The 20,740-nt window shown below is 43.5% G+C and overlaps 1 protein-coding gene across 1 annotated transcript in view; it reads left to right on the top strand.

The window, feature by feature from the left end:
• The window catches only part of LOC144729602 (protein YIF1B-like), a 36,096-nt gene extending 24,492 nt beyond the window's left edge, over nt 1-11,604 (top strand). Inside the window, exon 8 of the mRNA XM_078609973.1 lies at nt 303-11,604. Coding sequence (XP_078466099.1) covers nt 303-458 — 156 coding nt within the window. The 3' untranslated portion in view covers nt 459-11,604. The remainder of the gene's footprint in view (nt 1-302) is intronic.
• Nucleotides 11,605-20,740: the final 9,136 nt, after the last annotated feature.

Below are 20,740 nucleotides of genomic sequence, written 5' to 3' on the forward strand. Positions count from 1 at the left end.
AGTTACACACTCCGCATGACGTTTTTAAACGTCACACATTCCTTACAGAACTTGACAAGTAATGGATTCGATGATGAAATGCTTTCCAATTGGCAGGTAAATGCTATCAAGTGCATTCCTGATGGGTTTGGTCTTACGCTCTGATTTGGTCATGTACACGACCTCTGGGTACCTGATCAAATGTCTGACTTGGTGGTGACCTGCTCTCTTCCATCCTGCACGTGGGCCGCAATCATTTCAGCGTCCCACTGCCAGTCACGGTCCACCTTGTGATTCCCCGTTGTTTTGCCAATGCCGCGCAGATCCAGACGATGAGGCTGAAGATCCTGCCGGACATGGACGTGGCGGGCAGGGCGCAGAGCGTCTCCGCGGGCCGCCTGCGCATGTACCTCACCGTGGCCATCGCCGCCGTGCAGCCTCTGCTCATGCTCTGGCTGTCTTCGGACCTGGTCTTGTGAGTGTGAGAAGCTTCGTTTAGCGTGCCAACCCAGGGCCCGTTCTTGTAAAGGGAATAGTTGTGGTGGGTTATTTTTACATGTATAAAGCTCGAATAATGGACGATATAATTTTGTAATGTTCCACTCAATTCATCTTTATTACAACGGAACGGAAACAGCACAGGGGCATAAGCGAGACGAGTGAGTACGAACGAAGGGACTGCATTGACGGTTGTGTACTCGGCACGAACAAAAAGGAAGCCTCGTCGTTTCGCTGCCTTATACCTCTCATCGCGTATAAAGAATTCACCACTGCCACACGCATCGTTAGCACTGCCCATAGCACGTCAGGTGATGTGAAGAAGCGCCATTGCCCGAAATGTCACCTCGTGCATCTCCATTTAAGGCGACAAACGTGTTGAGTTTTTTCGTTGTTTGTGCTTGTGCACCACCGCCAATGCGGAATATCACCAAATAATTTATTTTATCGCTTGCGCGTTAAGTTGTATGCTCAGCATTTCTTCAACGGGGCTGACTGATGAGAGCGTGAGAGTCGAAGCCGGCCTTGAGCGTGGCCGCTGAAGCATCCACTGTGGCATGACATTGGTCCTCAAGACCCATCGGTCGATGGACTGGAATGTTAAGTTATTTTTACTCTTGCCTGTTTATTGCTTATTAATTCGTTCATATTGTTTTAATTGATCACTGCCACTCTCTCGCCGTACTGACGAAAGATGATTGCCGGAAATGTTGGTCTGAACGTATATTTTTCTGCAATACGGCAGTGTTAATGACAAAGCTTTTGAGGTTTCTATTTACATATTTGAACAGTTTCTTATATTGTATATATTGATTCTCCCTGCATAAGCACAATGTGTGCATTCCACAATGTGTCGCATTGTGGAATTGATGACATGTCTGTGAGATGAAAACCCCGGTCGAACATTTGCCCATAGGCATAGCTTACGGGAGTACTGGATTTTCACTCTTTATTTTTTCAGCTGTGCTTTCGGCCAATCTCTCATAGTTGCCTATTAATCGATAGATGCGGTGCGCTCAAATGAAACGGTGTTATTACTTGTTTACACGATGGTCAAGATGACCAAAGTCACTGTCCGTGAAAGTGTGGATTAAAAACCTAATTACTGGTCCGCACTGCAAAGTTTACAGAGCGACACACAGAGAGATTATCGCTTAAATTGCTGTGTATTGAAACCAGTGGTTCACTCTTAACTTTGGTGACGGTGTCTTCAGAAGCCGAGAGAAGCGTTGGGTAATTTCCCAGTGGACTGATTGAATTGCTAGGTGCGAGACATCAATCAAACAAGGATGTCATTGTCATCACTGATTGGTCTATTCACCAGGCTATGCTTTACTATGCTTTTGTTGTGCTGGTATCATGTGAAACAATAGTACGCTTTGAAACAAAACGCTCTTAGCTCATTCAGGGAGTGACTTCAGAGACCAATTGAAATAATCATCATCACTCTGTTGTAGGTTTGTAAAAATGGTTACGTGGCGACCAGGTTTAAGATCTCCTTAGTGTCGAGTTTGGCACGACCAGTGTAACATGGACATTAGACTTCTGAGCCTCCCTGCCACGTCTGGGTCATGCGTATAAGGTTAAGTCCGTAGTTTTAGCCTACTTTCTCTTAAAATATGCATGATTTTTGTTTCACTTGTATGTTAGTTATTTATGAAATAGGCTCAAGTGAAATAAAATGGTGTTTACACTTTTTAAGCATGAGGTTTCGGGGCTTAGAATGGGCCATTGCGACGGAGAAGCCCCAAGTTTCAGGAAGGCAAACTTGTACACTGCTGTGTTGCAACGTCCCTAACAAGGGTCAAATGTGCACCGCAGCGATTTTACCTCGCTGCTCTTCGTGCCAACGACTCTGTTGGCAGTGGCTTCGAAGCTGCTAGGCTGAATATAGTTTGCAACTATGTTCATTACTAAACTGCCTTGTAACTAATACACTAAACTTTAAATGAAATGTCCATTCTCTGCCCGAGGGGTTATTATGTTTATCCTGTATATACATTCAGTTTTAAGGGGGGGTTTTTGTTGACAGATGCAAACTGTATATGTCAATCAGGCTTAACATAGCTTTATAAGCCTTGATGTTGTGGATGAATTGTCAACCATGTTGTGTCTCACATGTAGTCAACAGGGAAGTGATTGTAATGTTTTTAAGGTGTCATCATGGATTGGATCTATTTTATCCCATGGTAGAATGAGAAAACATTGCTCACAGATGGCGATAACATCCAGGGGGGCTCAATGGCATTAGTTTTATAGCCCACGCTGTTACCAATGAGCCTCGGTGAAGTCAAAGCCCATCATTGGTTTTCCTATTTAAACAAATGCTTCTGGGCAGCAACTATCAGCAATACCTGGAGGTTTTTGGATGAAACGCTATTTTATTTTAGGTACCCATTCAAGCAATTTATTTATTTACTTTCATAACAATTATGTAATTTACAGAAGCAGATAGTTATACCTCTTTTAAGAATCATCGAATGGGAGGTCAAAGTACACAACACACTTTGGCCAAGTGGATAAGACCCTTTTGGCTAAGAGCCACTTATATTCATCGATTAACTTTAATTACTTAATCCAGTATGATCGGTTTAGGAGCCAATGAACTGAGCCTGCCAACGATGGAAAAAAAATGTCGCCTCTTATGTGGTAATCTTGATGCATGGCACTTAACGGGGATTTCTCGATAAATAAATGGCACTATTAAACTCAGCATGCCACCGCTAAAGCCACTGGAATTCCAGAACGACGAGCGATTGTGAAGTCATGCTCGGTCCATCCCAGAGGGTGCCCGTGAGCATGAAAATGGAAAGCTTGAATGGTAAAACATGTTTTGAATAAGTGTAGCGTGCTATCGTGGAGGTGATGTTATGTAGTTTTATGCTTATGCTTAGATCAGAACGTCCATGCTATGGAGAGATGTTACAGACGGTGGGTACACCATCGACTGCTAAATCAGCAATTACACTGGTCAACACACTTTTTCTGGCATAAGGTATTCCAACGGTTTTAAGGTAATTTTGGGGTGCTGATTCCAAATCTGGCATCAGTTTTTTCTATCACATCAGGTTTTTGAGATATCAAATATTGCATTTTCAATAAAAACTGCAGAAGAAAAATATTAAATGTGGATATCTACATAAAATGATATTATAAACACACTATCCTAAAAATACAGCACCATATTTTAACACTAAAGCAGTCACTGACTCGCAACAACTTGCAATCATAAGTGACAGAGTTAATTTCGGGTAAAATCAATGAAAATGGGGTATGCCGATAGCATAAAAATGAGATGTGATAGAGCAAATCTGAGATCAGATTTGGAATCGGCACCCTGAAATTAGTCTAAAACAGCTGCAAAAGTCCAGGCCAGAAAAAAATGTTTTTGTTTGTTGACCAGTGTTATTCCATTGAGTTCGTGTGTGTATCTTAAAGAGCCTGGATACACACATGCAATGCCTTAAAACCACTATAACAAACCCGCTTGTTTAAACTTGCTTCTGCACACAGACTAAATAACATGCACTGATGCACATTGACTGAATCTTCATAGCACAACCGCTGTAGAGCAAACCAGCTTTCCTGTGCACTACGGACAGCCATTTGCAATTGTAAACACTCTGTAAATTCATCTGTAAATACATTTTACAATTACAAGGGGTATTTTTTTATTCTTGTTATTCAAACAGATTGTGTGAAAGTGGCAATAGGATGATATGCATTGCACAAGTAGAAACTATCTCCTGTTTACATTGCCAGGGCAAGTGCCATTAAGAAGCGCCTGTTACGGATAACATAATGCACAACTCGGTGCCACGGTGGCGAAATGTAAACTACTTTGCCTGGTATGCAAGAGGTCGTGGATTCGATCCCGACCCAGACGCCTGTATATTTAGGGTTTTCGTGTCTCTCCCCGTGGTCACATGGATTTTTCTCCGGTTCCTCCAGTTTTTTCCTCCCCACATTTAGAAACAAACGTTTATAAGTTTGCTATAAGTTTCCACATGATAATCCACTTCGTTGAGCTGTGATTTGTGGCCAGCTACATAGCTCGGTGGGCCTTACCTGGTTAAATAAATAAATAGTTTAGTTTAGGTTTGACCAACGCCAATATTTCTCCCAGCACTGGAGTTGACCGTACCCACGCGGCAGGTACCTGGTTGCAAGCTAATTCAACCAAAGAGAGGCCACAGGCTAAATTCATCTACCAACTGCCACCAATGTTGGACATATGGTCCGCAGTAAACCTTGGTCACTGTGACTGGTAGCGGTGTGTGTTAACCGCAACGCCACCGCTTCACTGCGCACGCACAGCTGATGCCGGTTATTGCTGCTACGCGTGTTTTGCTCGTGTGCACCGCTCTGCAGACCCTGTGCGTTCTTCGTGGCCAGAACAAAAAGTGGTGAACTAATTGTACTCCTCTGTGATTGCACTTAAATACAACTCACTCTCTGGTGCACGTTTGCACTTATTTTTTAAATTGTGCTGGGTTCAACAGCATTGTCCGTGTTGTATCAGCAATGTGGCAGTGGGTGAGTGTACATTGGAATTAAGCATTTCACGGTGTCTCCCCTTTGTCCCGGCTTATATGTCTTTGTGTGCCCGCTTCTCTCCCCACGCCTTCACTTGCCTAAGAGCGTCTTAGGTAGCCTGCGTATGTCTCCCCATGCCAATGTGTGGCCCCCCTGGCTGTCTGCGTATGACTGCCTTGTCCTCAGCCTGACTTCAAGACTCTCTCCCGGCATGCCTTTAGACCCCTCCATGCATCCCAAAGCCTCTCTATCACTGTGGAACAATCCAAGCAACATCATTAAAATGATCAGTTGTAGAGGTGATGTTTTCATGCGGCTCTTGTTAAATCGTTTACATATTCACTCTGTTGTGAGCTATTCAGGTTTGTTGACTGTGATTCTGAAAACTACATTCACCACTTTGTATGGAGGCAATTTGTGTAGACTTACACTATCCAGAAGCAGTGACGTACATGTTGACTTGTCTCAAATACCGGCTTTTTAATGTTTGGCCGTGACTTAAATTTTGATATAAATAGTGCACATTTGTAGAATTAAAACTTGGCACTGAGAGCGACAAGCTTTTAATCACGACACGACTTTAAATCCCGATCATGAGCGACAGCCTCACAATCCCTGTGAGGTCATGAAAATGAATAGCACCTTGATAATGCGAGTTGGTAGTAAGTCAGAAATTGTTAGCCCATGGATGAACTGATCGACTTTCGGGTCGTTGAAATATCCATCGCTGGCTGCAAACCGTCAACAGCAATGAGCACTGCCGCCCATCGCACACTTGAGCATGGAAAGACTTTGGGCCAGATTCCCACCTTAACAAATTGTCTGCAACACTTCATCGATTTGCCCAGCTATTGATACAGAGACCTCGGAACATTTTGACATAAACTGACTGAAATTTACATTTGTCAATAACAGAATCTGGCCCTTGGACTTTGTGCTGTTATATACTCCTGAAATTGTGTCTCTATATGCACATATACACGGCGTCCTCAAAGGCTTGTTGGCACAGACTTTGTGCTAGAACTTACTCACCCGTCTGGTAATTTACATCACATACACGATACGCGTTGGTCTTTTATATCATTTAAATACAACCTAATCTCAAGGTTATTTCAAGAGCAGTCGGCATATATGCTTTATAAAAGGAAATAGACAGATGGGCTTTTTATAACCCTTAAAATAATTAAACGTACAAACCTCTGTTAGAAAAACTGTCAAATCTAAACACTTATACAGGTCTTTACAGACGATGTCAATCTTAAATGTTACTTGTTCGTAGATTATTTGGTAATGTTCGATGTGGATGCCGCTGGTCACGGCGCACACGCACATTATCATGTGAGGCACCTCGACTGATGTGTATCAGGCAGCAAAATGAGCCGCGGTGGTTGGGTGACACAGCAGACTGCTCCAGCTAATGGTTGAATAATTTATCAGTTAAATGTAGCATTCCGTACGGACAATCACCGGGCGAGGAGAGCTTGTGATGGGCTATGCAGCCTCCGTAATTGTCAATGTGACATTAACGATGAGCCACTTTCTACACCATACTGCGTATAGTCTTATCGAGCAGTGCAGATTTTCTTTTTAATCTCGCAAACATGATACACATCGCCATTTAATGATGCGCAGTTATGGAATGTCCTTTACCCTGGTGAGGGTCAATATTCATTTTAAGTGGACACTAGACCATAATTACTCAATTATGTGTTATTTGCTATTGCTTTAGTTGTAATGTACACATTTGGACTACAGTCTTGGTTGTGACTGGCACACATATGCCTGGCATGGTGAACGGCATTGCACCACCGTTAAAGTAAACGTTACATCACGTGGCACGATGCAGTCATTCCCAGGCTGTTGCTGCCACCAACACTTATAAACAGCCTGCCTCGGCAGATTTCCCCCTCTTTTTTAACCTGAAGAAGATCACTTGTGTTGCGATCGAAACGTCGTGATATTGCTAATATTTTGATATTTTTTTCTATCTACGTGGCTTTACCGAAAGACCCAAAGAATGTGTCCCTTGGATGTTTATGAAAGGCACTAATATAATAATGGTTGCCAGGAAATTTCGGCAGATTGTGCAAGCAGTTTTTTTCTTTGCACATTTAAACAATTAGTGTATTGAATGGCGGGTAACTGCAGGAATCCTTGGAACAAAAGTGTGAATGTCAATTTCCGTCAAGACTTAGGGACTGACTTTGATTATCTATGATCGATTGCCAGCTCTTCAGAGGACCAGCAGAAAGCACAGTGTCCAGTGAAAGCCTTCTCTGCTTGCCAAGATGATAATTCCACCTGGGCTCAAGCGTGACCCAAGAGAGCATAATCTGCCAGGGCTAGATTTCCCATTGGCCTGAGCCGGCTGCCGTTTCATTAGCCCATGTTCATGGTGTGGGTGGAACACTGGCCCGCATATCAAAACGGATGTGTCTCTAAAAAGCCCATCATACGAGCCTGTGAAACAATTTTAATGCAATATAATATATACTGCCATTTATTAATCCACTGCTGGATGATAACCTCCAAACCTTTCGATCATGGGGGTTGTTTGGCTATACTTTGTGATGCTGGTTGGTGGAGGGTGTGCCCAGGATCAGTTCAGACATCACTCTTAACTGCTGTTAGCGATGACCAGCAAGTTAACTCGTGTCACCTGGGATCGGAGTGCATTGCACTAACCACTGCTTGGCCGCTGTCAACAGATCAGTGCATTCATCAACTGGATTGCAGCTGTAGCCGGAGCAAGCTAAATATCCCCATTACTATGGGAGGAGCTCGCTTGCTGCCAAGGTTTATCATCAGATGGAAAGGATTTAAGGCTGTTTTAACAACATTTTAGGCTGTTTCACATACAATTAAAACAATGCCAAATATTTACCATTTATGTTTCCAGAAAATGCTCACTGAGTCTCCAATCTTTTTTCAGGAGGGTCCTGCACTGGCATGTTTGACCAGTTACATTAATTGACATTTCAGTGTTTAATGAGTGACTTAACACTTCATTATCATCGTTGTTTATTGTTTGACTTCGAGCCGCATTAATGAGCGTTTGGCATATGGGAGGAAATCATTGTACCAGGAGAAAGATTCACTTGCACGAGAGAGAAACTCGCAATACTGCCGGAACATTCTGTCCACTTTGCACTCCTATGTCTACAACATGCCCTGTGTGTCATCCATTCAACTACTAACCAGGTTCAAACCCTGCTTCTAAGATCTGACGTGATCACGATTGAGGCACTACAGAGTGAAAATATAATGAAATTGAGAAGCCAGAAATTAACTGACTGTTACTTTCATTATATTGTGCAGTCGTTTCTCATTTAATTTGAGTATCTTTCAATGTCACGGCTTTATCCCAAGTCGTTTGTCACACCTATTAGCACAGTCGGCTACGTACGGTGTGAAAGAAGTTCAACAAACATACCACTGTGTTACTGCAACAACACGTTATGGGGCGCCATGGTAGCGAAATGTTAACTACCTCGCCTGGTATGCAAGAGGTCGTGCATTCGATCCCGACCCTGACACCTGTATATTTGGAGTTTGCGTGTTCTCCCCGTGGCTGCTTTAATTTTTCTCCGGGTCCTCTGGTTTTTCCCTCCCACATTTAGCAATACGCATTTAAGAGAATTTGACTGCTATACATTTCCACGTGATAAACCACTTCGCAGAGCCAGGTCGCTGCTGAAAAAGACCTGTATATCTCAGTAGGCCTTACCCGGTAAAATAACAAATATTTAAAAATGTCACTCATAACATGTCAAGTCTGGTGGATAAACACGTACACTTGCACGCCCTCTATTGAGCGTGCAGGGTATTGTGGGGAAATTCCGCGTGACTAAAGGGTAATTATAGTTCAACTTTGTGCACAGTGGTACACTGCATGCTTACGCTAGAGCACCAGTCTGAAGCACTGCTGCTATCTACCGGTCTCATTTAGTACACAATGTTCACATTTCCATGCGGGTGCACTGAGCTTATTATTAGCGCCGAGATATCTTTGGTCACACCCCACCCAGTCATTGTATTACACCAATTCTGCTTTTTTCAAGCGTGCCATCAGGTTCATTTGCTGATCGTCAGCCAAAGGATGAATGCATGCGCATGTGGGATTAGTTGTATTTGGGGTGAACATTTTAGTGGGGTTAATAATAAATAATGCTGTGTATGTTGCGGTGCCCTTGACAATATTTCTCAACTGTAGTATGTTTGACCATCTGACAATTGAGCTGTCTGAGTGTGCTTTTGTCGTCGTACCAAAAACGCAGCGAATTGGAGAGCTTTCCGGCACAACCGTGAAAACCTACACAACATTACAACTGACATTTGAGCCGTCCTTTTCTATTATGCTTAACATGTGAACATGTTATTGATGAGCGTGGAAGTACTACTGTCACATGGTTATCTACACCAATAATCAAAAAGATAATAGATCTTTACTACATTACCTGGTTGCCTATCGAGACAATTGCAGTGCCCCTCATTCTAAAACCTTGGCTCTTTTAATGCCGTAGCTTATTGTAAGCAAGGTCAAAAGAAACGCGGACGAGATAGTGACCATCGTGTAATGTGTTCGCCGTGCAATTTCTGAGACAAGTCACTAACTGTAACTCCAAGTAATCAGTATTCACAGCGTCTTATTGATTTTATCAACAAAATCAGTCAGTTTTGACAGTCATTGCTTGAAGCAATCTATCGAAATTGATTTGGCACAATGTTTAATCTGAGTATCTTTCAATGACACGGCTTTATCCTAAGTATCTATGCACCCTTCCAAGAGACGAATTGCTTTAAAAGTAATTGTAATGGCAAATGGACTGTCGGTATTTTTAAAGAAATGTGTCGTGCTACCCAGTTCGTTACACTTAATGGTTGAGGAATTTACATTTGTAGGTCCTTATAGCCTATATTTTACTTGACAGTCAATACTCGTCCTTCATATACTAGGTGATCGATACTTTATTGAATTGTTGCTTGATGTGGAGAGCCAGATTGGGTTTTGCTTCGATGGCCCAGAATTGCTCCGTGAACTAAATGCCCACAGTCGTGCAACTTCAGCAGCCTTGTATGTGGCATTATTAATCTCTATAATTGCATTGTGTTGCTCATAGCTCTAACGTAATGATTTCTTGCAAGAGCCACCACTGTATTGCACGAGTATATCGTTACCTGACAGCCAATAGCTTTTGATTTAAACATCACCACTAGGAAAGAGAATGAATTATTATATTTCCTTGCAAATGCACAAGGCATTTGCCTGCCTGATAGCCTCGTGGTCAAAGCAGTAGCCACTGAGACAGTGTATCCAGAGGTGACGGGTCAATCTGTTGATGTCCGAAAATATATATGCAGTGTGCCAATATTAAATTTATACAGAACCATTAACAACAGCAAATTGGATCCAGCATTTTTGGAGTCGAGAGGTGGACTATCACATTTGTAAAACTTTCTGAGCTGCAAGGTGCCGAGTAGACGCTAGTAAAGCAAGAATAATGAATCCATCTGTGCAAAACTTTGAGTTAATTTTGAGACAACTCTGCCCATCCCCTGTGGCTAGCGGAGTTCATTGTGGACTTTAGCCGCATTGATAAGTCACGTTTATTGTAACAATAAATGGCTACGTGTGTAGATGTCTTTGTGGATTTCCATGTGATGATGAACGATTCAACTGGGGTAGGTGCCCTGGTCAAATTTGATATCCAACATTAGCGTTTTAATACAACCCCGAGCTGGTGTTATTGAAATACATGACAATCCATGTAATCTCCCTACAGATGGCCTCACAATGAACTTAATAATTTACTTGTTTCATCTGCCTAATCTGGCTACAGTCAGCAGTGCCCTACTGCTTGGACAATGATCTTTTGTGAGTTATCAGGGTTTTTTTTTCAGTTTACCCCTTAATTTGTATATAATGTAAACATAAACACTGCATAAAATTAAATATAATTTTAGCCCATCACCATCTGGGCCTAAAGTGGTGAAACAGACCCGTGTCCATGGTGTTTTCCGACAGTCCAAAAACAATTGCGTACATATTTTGGACAATTTCTATATCGGCAAGTGTCAATCCAGATACCAATATGATATTTTAACTTACCTCCTTTCATATGGTGGCTCCTGGCCTTTGGTGTGGACTATATTTGGGGTTCTTCCTGTGTGATGTGCAATGCAAAGTGAAAACTTCAACCAAGATCTGCAATTTTATAAATGTCATGTTTACCGATATATTTTGCTTATGTTTTCACTCTGGTTATATGTGAAACTACTGTTAAGTACTGTATTGATATGAGCCAGTCATATTTAATGTAAAATATTTTGTGGAATAAGGACTAATATATACAGCAATGATGTTGTTTAAAAATCTATTGCTTAAGGTATATTTTGTGTGTGTTTTGAACCGTTAATTTTATAAATGTACAATGCCCTGCTCTGTACTATTTTGTACATTAACACTGCTTTGGCTGTGCTTGTTACATGTGGAATATTTCGACTGTTACATTGTAATGTGTTTAAGAGATTGAGCTGTTTTTGATTTTAAATGACTTGTTGCACAATAAAATAAACAAATGAAAAACGTAATGACTGCTGCATTTTTAAGATTGTTACTTCTTCGAAGCCCATGACGTTAGTCTGCTGATTACACAGCAATCAGTAATTAATTACACCGCAATCATTGTTCCCTCCTGGCAGAATACAGGTTTTTGAGAACCCCTTATCAGGGGGTACGGTATATGCAGTGAGTGTTTTTTGTATGTGGCGTCTAAGTGGCATCAGTGGCGAGTGTTACCTGAACCAGATGCTGAATGCCACCTGCCCATCACCAACGTGTACTGACCATCGTGGTGAAGTATGGTCAAAAAGCACCCATGATCGCCATGGCATGGAGAGAGGCTTTTATCCATTGGTGGATTGAGAATGGAATTTAATGTGCCGGGTTATTTGCACCGGGATTCACGTGATCCCTGCAGCCACAAGATGCCGCTACATTCAGCACAACATGCGTTTTAAAACATTAACAATCATCTTCTTGGTTCTTTCGGTAAAGTCACGTAGAAGGGATATAATACAATAATAAAAATAAAACATAATAAAATAATTCTCACGACGTGAGGACGGCTGCTTGCTTTGTGGCCGAAACGTCGTGAGAATTATTTTGTTTTATTTTATTATTTTATTATTTCCCTTCTACGTGACTTTACCGAAAGAACCCTGCAGTCACGAAAGCTTTAAATCGAAAATTAACAATCATGGCTAATGATAAATGTGTTTAATATAACATGGCCACGTGATTCTCTGCAGCCACAAGAGGCCACTACATTTACCACAATGTCGAATTTGTATTCTCAATTCATGGATACAGGACGTGGGGGTTCTATCCTGACACACGTGCAGTGTAGTAACACGTGACACCCAGGAGACTTGTAGATCTAGACGGAGACGAGGATTCTTACATAGGGCTGCAATGCCGTGTATTCACAACTGTTACACACTCTCATACACTCGACGCTTACACACGCCTGAACTCTGTCCTTTACGCGCACATCTCTCAGCTCTCGTCCCCCCCCTCTCTCTCCCCACGGCGACCTCGTCCCAGGGGGTCCCCCTTAAGTACCATGCCGCTTCGATGACATGACGTCATCACATTACACGCCATCCCACTCCTCTACAGATGACATGACATACTCTTTGTTTTTTTCGGTGAAGTCACGTGGGTAAAAAAATAAAAAAATCACGACCTTTTCGGAGGCAACACAAGCTTCCGTCTTCAGGAAGATTGTGTTGTCTCCGAAACGTCGTGATTTAATTTATGTAATTTTTTTACCTACGTGACTTTACCGAAAAAAACAAACAGTATCAATCCTTGCAGTCACGAAAACTTCAAATCTAGAATAGATGACATGACGTCATCCCACTACTCCTCTACACGTGTACATTTTTAGGTTGCATGTTTTCTCTCCCCGTGGTCGTGTGGATTTTTCTCTGGGTCCTCCAGTTTATACTTCCATATTTAGAACCAACGTGCGTATTGAGTAGTTGGCTGATAAAAAAAAATCCACATCAGCCATGCTTCGTTGAGCTATCATTTGGGCCATGTGGCTTCTGAACAAGAGCTATATAGCTCAGTGGGCCTTACCTGCTAATATAAAAGTTGTTTGGTAGTTTAACATCTCTGGGTTAAATCTTCCACAAAGCTCATGGTCCACCCTAAACCGCATCTGCACAAACCATCGCAGCAGATGCGGATACCTGATGCACAAATGGAAACTGCAACTCTCCAGCGTGCCACTGTGGTCACCCAGAACAGACGGTAACAACATATAACGGAGCAATGCCACGATCCACAAATATGAAGGAGACATCAGCGATACACTCCGCTGCTGCTGCTGACACTTTCCTCTGGGCTTGATCACCTGAATGTGAAATTGTCGATGCTCTGCATCTCCATCGGCTATATACAAAAGAATTAGTTTAAGTAGTAGTAGTAATAATCCATAATAGTTATTTTGGGGTTAGATCGCATAAATATATAAATGTGTCGTTAAACCCGCCACCACCCGACACAGCGAATTAGTAAGATTGGCTTACAGGAGGATGGATCCACAAACATGGCTGTTGCCTGATGATGCTAGTTGTAATTACCGACGAAACGTCGTACTCAGATTGTAAATTTCGATTAGTTTTTTATGTAGTTTATACTTTAGTTTTCTACGTGGTTGTTTAGTAACTGCAGCTACATACTATTAACATTCCTTTCCTTTGTTAATGCTACTCCCTGCACCCCCCCCCCCCCCCCCTTGGTGCTGCTGATCCTGCATAATGCCTGGGCATAATATGACTTTGAAACCCCCCCGCCCACCTCCTACGCATTTCCCATGAATATGCTAAATTCCTCTTCATATGCACATTCTTTTTGTTAAGGCGCTCTTCCACCTCCAACCCAGCTTATATATAAGCTCCTAGCTTGGTAGTGTCTCATTCTTCACCTGAAGACGGCTGCTTGCGTTGTAGCCGAAACGTCGTGAGAATTATTTTATTTTATTATGTTTTATTTTTATTATTTTATTACTTCCCTTCTAAGTGACTTTACCCAAAGAACCAAGAAGACAGATTGTAAATGTTGTAGCTTTGCCCTCCAACACACCGGTGTGCTGTACTAGTAACGAATTGGCACGTTCTGTTAACGTGACAACCCTTTACTAATTGGCTGTGTCGGGTGATAGCGAGTTTAACGACATTTAACCCACAAAAAAAACCTACTGGGAAAATCCCACTGGGATTTTTGCACACAGCGTTGGTGTACGGTTTTTTTTTCTGCAATATTTTGTTGTCTTTTCTTAGATTTACTGTTTGCACTTAGTCACATATTCACTTTAAGATGTTTTTTGTTCATGTTTTAGTTTTTTTGTTTGTTGCGGTTGCACCCGATTTAAGAGCCGAATGGCTCACAGGGCTATACCTAATAAATGAACTTGAAAACTTGACAGCCTACTATAATGTTGGCCACCAGAGGTCGCTACGGTCACTATACAATACCTTCATAAGAATTTTGTTTTAAAAGATCTGTTCAGGAATGGGGAATCGTCGATGGGGATGGGGCAGTTGCGTGACGTAGATGGGTCACGTGCGCGTGGCGCTGACGTGGCCATTGTGGGGCGCGCGCGCGCACGTGGCACCGGGTGACCGCGCGCGTGCGCAGCATCCCCCGTGCCCGTATGACAGCAGCGCAGAAGCAGAACGTCGGAATCTCCGTTTATTACCTCTGCTGTGCATCAGAATTTCTATAATGCACTGGAGGAGGAGGAGGAATTCCGAAGAGCTTTATAAGCTGTTTTTGTTGTTGTTGCACAGATGTCCGGTAAAGGGGGGTACGCTCGGAACGTTACAACAACAAATAAGGGGCCGTCCATAAGTGACGTCACGCGATTTTGTACGATTTTTGACCCCCCCCCCTCCTCGTTACACGGCGTCACAAAAAGTCAGACCCCTCCTCCTCAAATATGACGTCACAAAACTCTGCCCCCCCCCCCCCCCAAAAATAATAAAACATGCTTCAAATCGCTTTAAACTATTGTCATTGTGCGTATTTAATGCGGCGCTGCACTCTGATGTTGTAGGAGAAAACATTAAAAAGTCGATTTAATTAAGTAGAACGTGTCTATATTTATTGAAAGTTGCGCACTTTGATGTGACGTCACATTTCTCCCCCCCCCCCCTCGTCAAATCGTTACAAATGTCTGACCCCCCCCCCCCCAGGTGCATGACGTCATTTATGCACGGCTCCAAATACAAAAAGCACGATAGGAGTGCAGAGTTATAGGAAAGGTAAGCACATCACTTTAAAACAAAACATACGTGCATCTATGGGGCACGCTCACAGATGATGCCACCCGGGTCCCTTTACTCAAATCCATCCGTCCACCACGCTCCACTGTTTTTTAGGGTTCCATAACGTTACCGTCAATTCGCCAACAGATTATAATAAATCATTAGATTTCCTACACAGTACTGGAAAGCAAGACGCACCCCACATTTGTGTCCGGTGTCAAAAGACAAACATCTGGTCACACACCCACCGGGTAAACATTAGCCATTCACACGTGGAAATACAATTGAAATATTTCTCAAAGAAAGTGTTGTGTTCCCACTGCGGGGGTTTGTTTGACCATACTTCACCACCCAGGTTAGTACGGGTTGAAATAAATCCAGAGATAATTTACGTGGGAGCATATAAGACCAGTACAACAATGGATGTCCCTGCACTGCCCTCTTGGGAGCATTGTATTAATACAGTCTTCGATGGATATTGGTTTCCGCAGAGGTGGGACAAAGTCATTGTTATGCAAGTCCAAGTCGAGTCGCAAGTCATCAAATTCATAACTCGAGTCTGACTCGAGTCCAAGTCACATGACTCGAGTCCACATCTCAGAGGTGGGACAAAGTCATTGTTATGCAAGTCCAAGTCGAGTCGCAAGTCATCAAATTCATGACTCGAGTCTGACTCGAGTCCAAGTCACATGACTCGAGTCCACACCTCAGAGGTGGGACAAAGTCATTGTTATGCAAGTCCAAGTCGAGTCGCAAGTCATCAAATTCATGACTCGAGTCTGACTCGAGTCCAAGTCACATGACTCGAGTCCACATCTCAGAGGTGGGACAAAGTCATTGTTATGCAAGTCCAAGTCGAGTCGCAAGTCATCAAATTCATGACTCGAGTCTGACTCGAGTCCAAGTCACATGACTCGAGTCCACATCTCAGAGGTGGGACAAAGTCATTGTTATGCAAGTCCAAGTCGAGTCGTAAGTCATCAAATTCATAACTCGAGTCTGACTCGAGTCCAAGTCACATGACTCGAGTCCACATCTCAGAGGTGGGACAAAGTCATTGTTATGCAAGTCCAAGTCGAGTCGCAAGTCATCAAATTCATGACTCGAGTCTGACTCGAGTCCAAGTCACATGACTCGAGTCCACATCTCAGAGGTGGGATAAAGTCATTGTTATGCAAGTCCAAGTCGAGTCGCAAGTCATCAAATTCATGACTCGAGTCTGACTCGAGTCCAAGTCACATGACTCGAGTCCACATCTCAGAGGTGGGACAAAGTCATTGTTATGCAAGTCCAAGTCGAGTCGCAAGTCATCAAATTCATGACTCGAGTCTGACTCGAGTCCAAGTCACATGACTCGAGTCCACATCTCAGAGGTGGGACAAAGTCATTGTTATGCAAGTCCAAGTCGAGTCGCAAGTCATCAAATTCATGACTCGAGTCTGACTCGAGTCCAAGTCACATGACTCGAGTCCACATCTCAGAGGTGGGACAAAGTCATTGTTATGCAAGTCCAAGTCGAGTCGCAAGTCATCAAATTCATGACTCATTTCTGACTCGAGTCCAAGTCACATGACTCGAGTCCACATCTCAGAGGTGGGACAAAGTCATTGTTATGCAAGTCCAAGTCGAGTCGCAAGTCATCAAATTCATGACTCGAGTCTGACTCGAGTCCAAGTCACATGACTCGAGTCCACATCTCAGAGGTGGGACAAAGTCATTGTTATGCAAGTCCAAGTCGAGTCGCAAGTCATCAAATTCATGACTCGAGTCTGACTCGAGTCCAAGTCACATGACTCGAGTCCACATCTCAGAGGTGGGACAAAGTCATTGTTATGCAAGTCCAAGTCGAGTCGCAAGTCATCAAATTCATGACTCGAGTCTGACTCGAGTCCAAGTCACATGACTCGAGTCCACATCTCAGAGGTGGGACAAAGTCATTGTTATGCAAGTCCAAGTCGAGTCGCAAGTCATCAAATTCATGACTCGAGTCTGACTCGAGTCCAAGTCACATGACTCGAGTCCACATCTCAGAGGTGGGACAAAGTCATTGTTATGCAAGTCCAAGTCGAGTCGCAAGTCATCAAATTCATGACTCGAGTCTGACTCGAGTCCAAGTCACATGACTCGAGTCCACATCTCAGAGGTGGGACAAAGTCATTGTTATGCAAGTCCAAGTCGAGTCGCAAGTCATCAAATTCATGACTCGAGTCTGACTCGAGTCCAAGTCACATGACTCGAGTCCACATCTCAGAGGTGGGACAAAGTCATTGTTATGCAAGTCCAAGTCGAGTCGCAAGTCATCAAATTCATGACTCGAGTCTGACTCGAGTCCAAGTCACATGACTCGAGTCCACATCTCAGAGGTGGGACAAAGTCATTGTTATGCAAGTCCAAGTCGAGTCGCAAGTCATCAAATTCATGACTCGAGTCTGACTCGAGTCCAAGTCACATGACTCGAGTCCACATCTCAGAGGTGGGACAAAGTCATTGTTATGCAAGTCCAAGTCGAGTCGCAAGTCATCAAATTCATGACTCGAGTCTGACTCGAGTCCAAGTCACATGACTCGAGTCCACACCTCTGGGTTTCCGCATCATGTTCACGGCAATACTGTTCCTTGGCTACTTGGATCATCCGGCAGTGGCGGTGATCCTTAGTAGCAAAAGTATCTACATATTCTACGGGCCCCGCACTTTCAAGGTCCCCGAGCTAAATGTTTTCAAGCTATCAATTTCGGTTCAGTGATTCTGCACTTGCTCTATTACTAAAGTACTATACCGCCTTCAACTTTTATGAACGTCTGGGTGTTTAATGTTAGCGATTTGTCGTATTATCTGGGTTGTATAGCAAATGAAAAAACACAATAACTTTACTATGCAAGTAAAAAATTGTGTTTTAATATGTAGGCGTTTTTTTTATTTTATTTAGGGCCCCTTTATAAAATATAATTTTGCACTGGGCAGTGGTTGGCAACATGCGTTTCCGGCTTCTCCCTTTGGTGGCTTTGGCTTCCCCATTGCGGGCAGCCGTTTAAAAAAAAACACTAAACTTAAATCTTATAACGTAATTTAAGGTAAAGATAATTGATTCAATATGGCAAGGAACGGGCCACTGTGGAATGTCTTGGTGACGACAAAATGTGCAACAGTCAAACTCTGTTAGAGAATAACTAAATGGAGAGGGGGGGGGGGATAGACGAAGTTTATTCCATCGCACATTTAGTTTATTTAAATCAGGATGTGTCATCTGCTGCTGAACTAGTAACGAAGTGTGGCACGTTTTGTTTCCGTGACAAACCTTACTAATTGGCTGTGTCGGGTGGCGGCGGGTTTAACGACACATTTATATTTACGAGATCTAAACCCCAAACAAAAACTATGATGGATAATATTGTTCGCGAAAGCACCACTACTTCTACAACGTGTTTAACCTGTTGCTGTGTGTGTGTGGAAGAAACTCTCTGCGTGTGTGGTGCGACTCTAAACCTATTTTGGTCAAAGACAAACTACACAACGAAATATGTATCTTCTTTGAAAGGTATCCGATCGACCCCTGGTGTAGGGGTATCTGGATCTGATAAAGCATTTCTTTTTTAAAGGACACTTTATTTGTTTCCTGTTATTGTGCAAATAGCCCGGCAACAATTTATGGGCAAATGTTCACCACAAAAAAATTTGCCCGATTCCAAAACAATGTTGTATGCAAAGCAAGTGTGTGTCAGGTTATCTTCACGAATACGGTAAGTGAATGCAAAAGTAAAGTTTTTTTCATCAACGTGGCCACTTTGGCAAGCAACTTGATGTCGCTTGTGAGTTGTTCTCGGGAGTGCTGTAGCCAACGCGACCTTTGTAAACTGCAATAACAGGTTCGTCTCATGTGGCGGGCTACAGAAGGAATGCATTGGTGGCAGCGACAACCACACGTGGTTGTACTGCACTTCTCTGCGTCTATGCCCCCCCCCCCCCCACCTTTGTCACAACCGCACTGACCATCGTGGAAATGACCTCCACGACCTGCACAGTCACGGGGTGGCCTTAATCCATCAGTGGATTAACAAAATGACTGCACGTGTATACATGACAAATATATTAATTCTAGATTTGAAGCTTTCGTGACTGCAAGGATTCATATTCTTAGGTTTTTTCGGTAAAGTCACGTAGGTAAAACATTAAAATTAATGAAAGTAAAATAAAATAAAAATCACGACGTTTCGGAGGCAACACAAGTCTCCGTCATCAGGTGGGACCGTCACAGCCAGATTTGCTGCATCACTTGATGCTGTGTCGGTCCCACCTGATGACGGAGACTTGTGCTGCCTTCGAAACGTCGTGATTTTTTATTTTATTTTGCTTTCATTAATTTTAATGTTTTACCTACGTGACTTTGCCGAAAAAACCTAAGAATATGACAAATATAGTGCTGTGGTCACACACGTGGACGATGCATTTGCCATATAGTTTCAATATAGCATCATCATAAGCCATGCTCGATATACTGCTGATTTAACGCCTTCCCATGTATTTAAATAATGTGTATGCTGCATTCCTGTATGCATATCGAACAATGCGTGTTTAGTATATGCAATGCGGTCGTAAAGCAAATATGCTGGGATTTCAAACACTGCTCTGCAAACTTGTGTGCAGGTGACAGGTCGTCACATCGCCACGGCCTTAAATTGGACTGTGGTTGTGAGCAAAATGAGCACGTTGTTTTGGGGGGGGGGGGGGTGTAAAGTGCCACTGCTTAAAACACGACACTTTAAAAAAAATGTTTTAACTTCCCCTACGTATTGTAATGTTGCACGTACTTTTTGGGGTATTTTGTCGCACTGCAATATTACAACAAAATTACATTTCATGCCACCCGTCAAGGCTGTGGCAGTCTGGCACGAGCCTCTAACCCCCCCCCTCCCCAACATCCACCACCAACCATTACCCTCACCTCCTACCTCCATCAACTCCCTTCATCACTTTCTCCTCCTCCCACCCCTCCATCACCTACTCCTCCTCCAAACCCCTCCATCACCTCCCCCTCCTCCCTCCATCACCTCCCCCCTCCTCCTCCCCTCCATCCCCCCATCACCCCCCCCCCCATCACCCCCCCCCCATCTCCTCCTCCCCACCCCCCCCCATCACCTCCTCCTCCCCTCCCACCCCCCCCATCACCTCCTTCTCCCCTCCATCCCCCTCCATCACCTCCTCCTCCCTCCATCACCTCCCCCTCCCCCATCACCTCCCCCTCCTCCCTCCCCCATCACCTCCTCCTCCCCTCCCACCCCCCATCACCCCCCCCATCACCTCCTCCTCACTCCATCACCTCCCCTCCCACCTCCCCCCCCTCCACCCCTCCCCACCCCCTCCACGTCCCCGCTCTCCACCCCACATCCGGGTA

This window comes from Lampetra planeri, chromosome 33 (genome assembly GCF_965212315.1).
Source record: "Lampetra planeri chromosome 33, kcLamPlan1.2.h2, whole genome shotgun sequence".
NCBI lineage: Eukaryota > Metazoa > Chordata > Hyperoartia > Petromyzontiformes > Petromyzontidae > Lampetra > Lampetra planeri.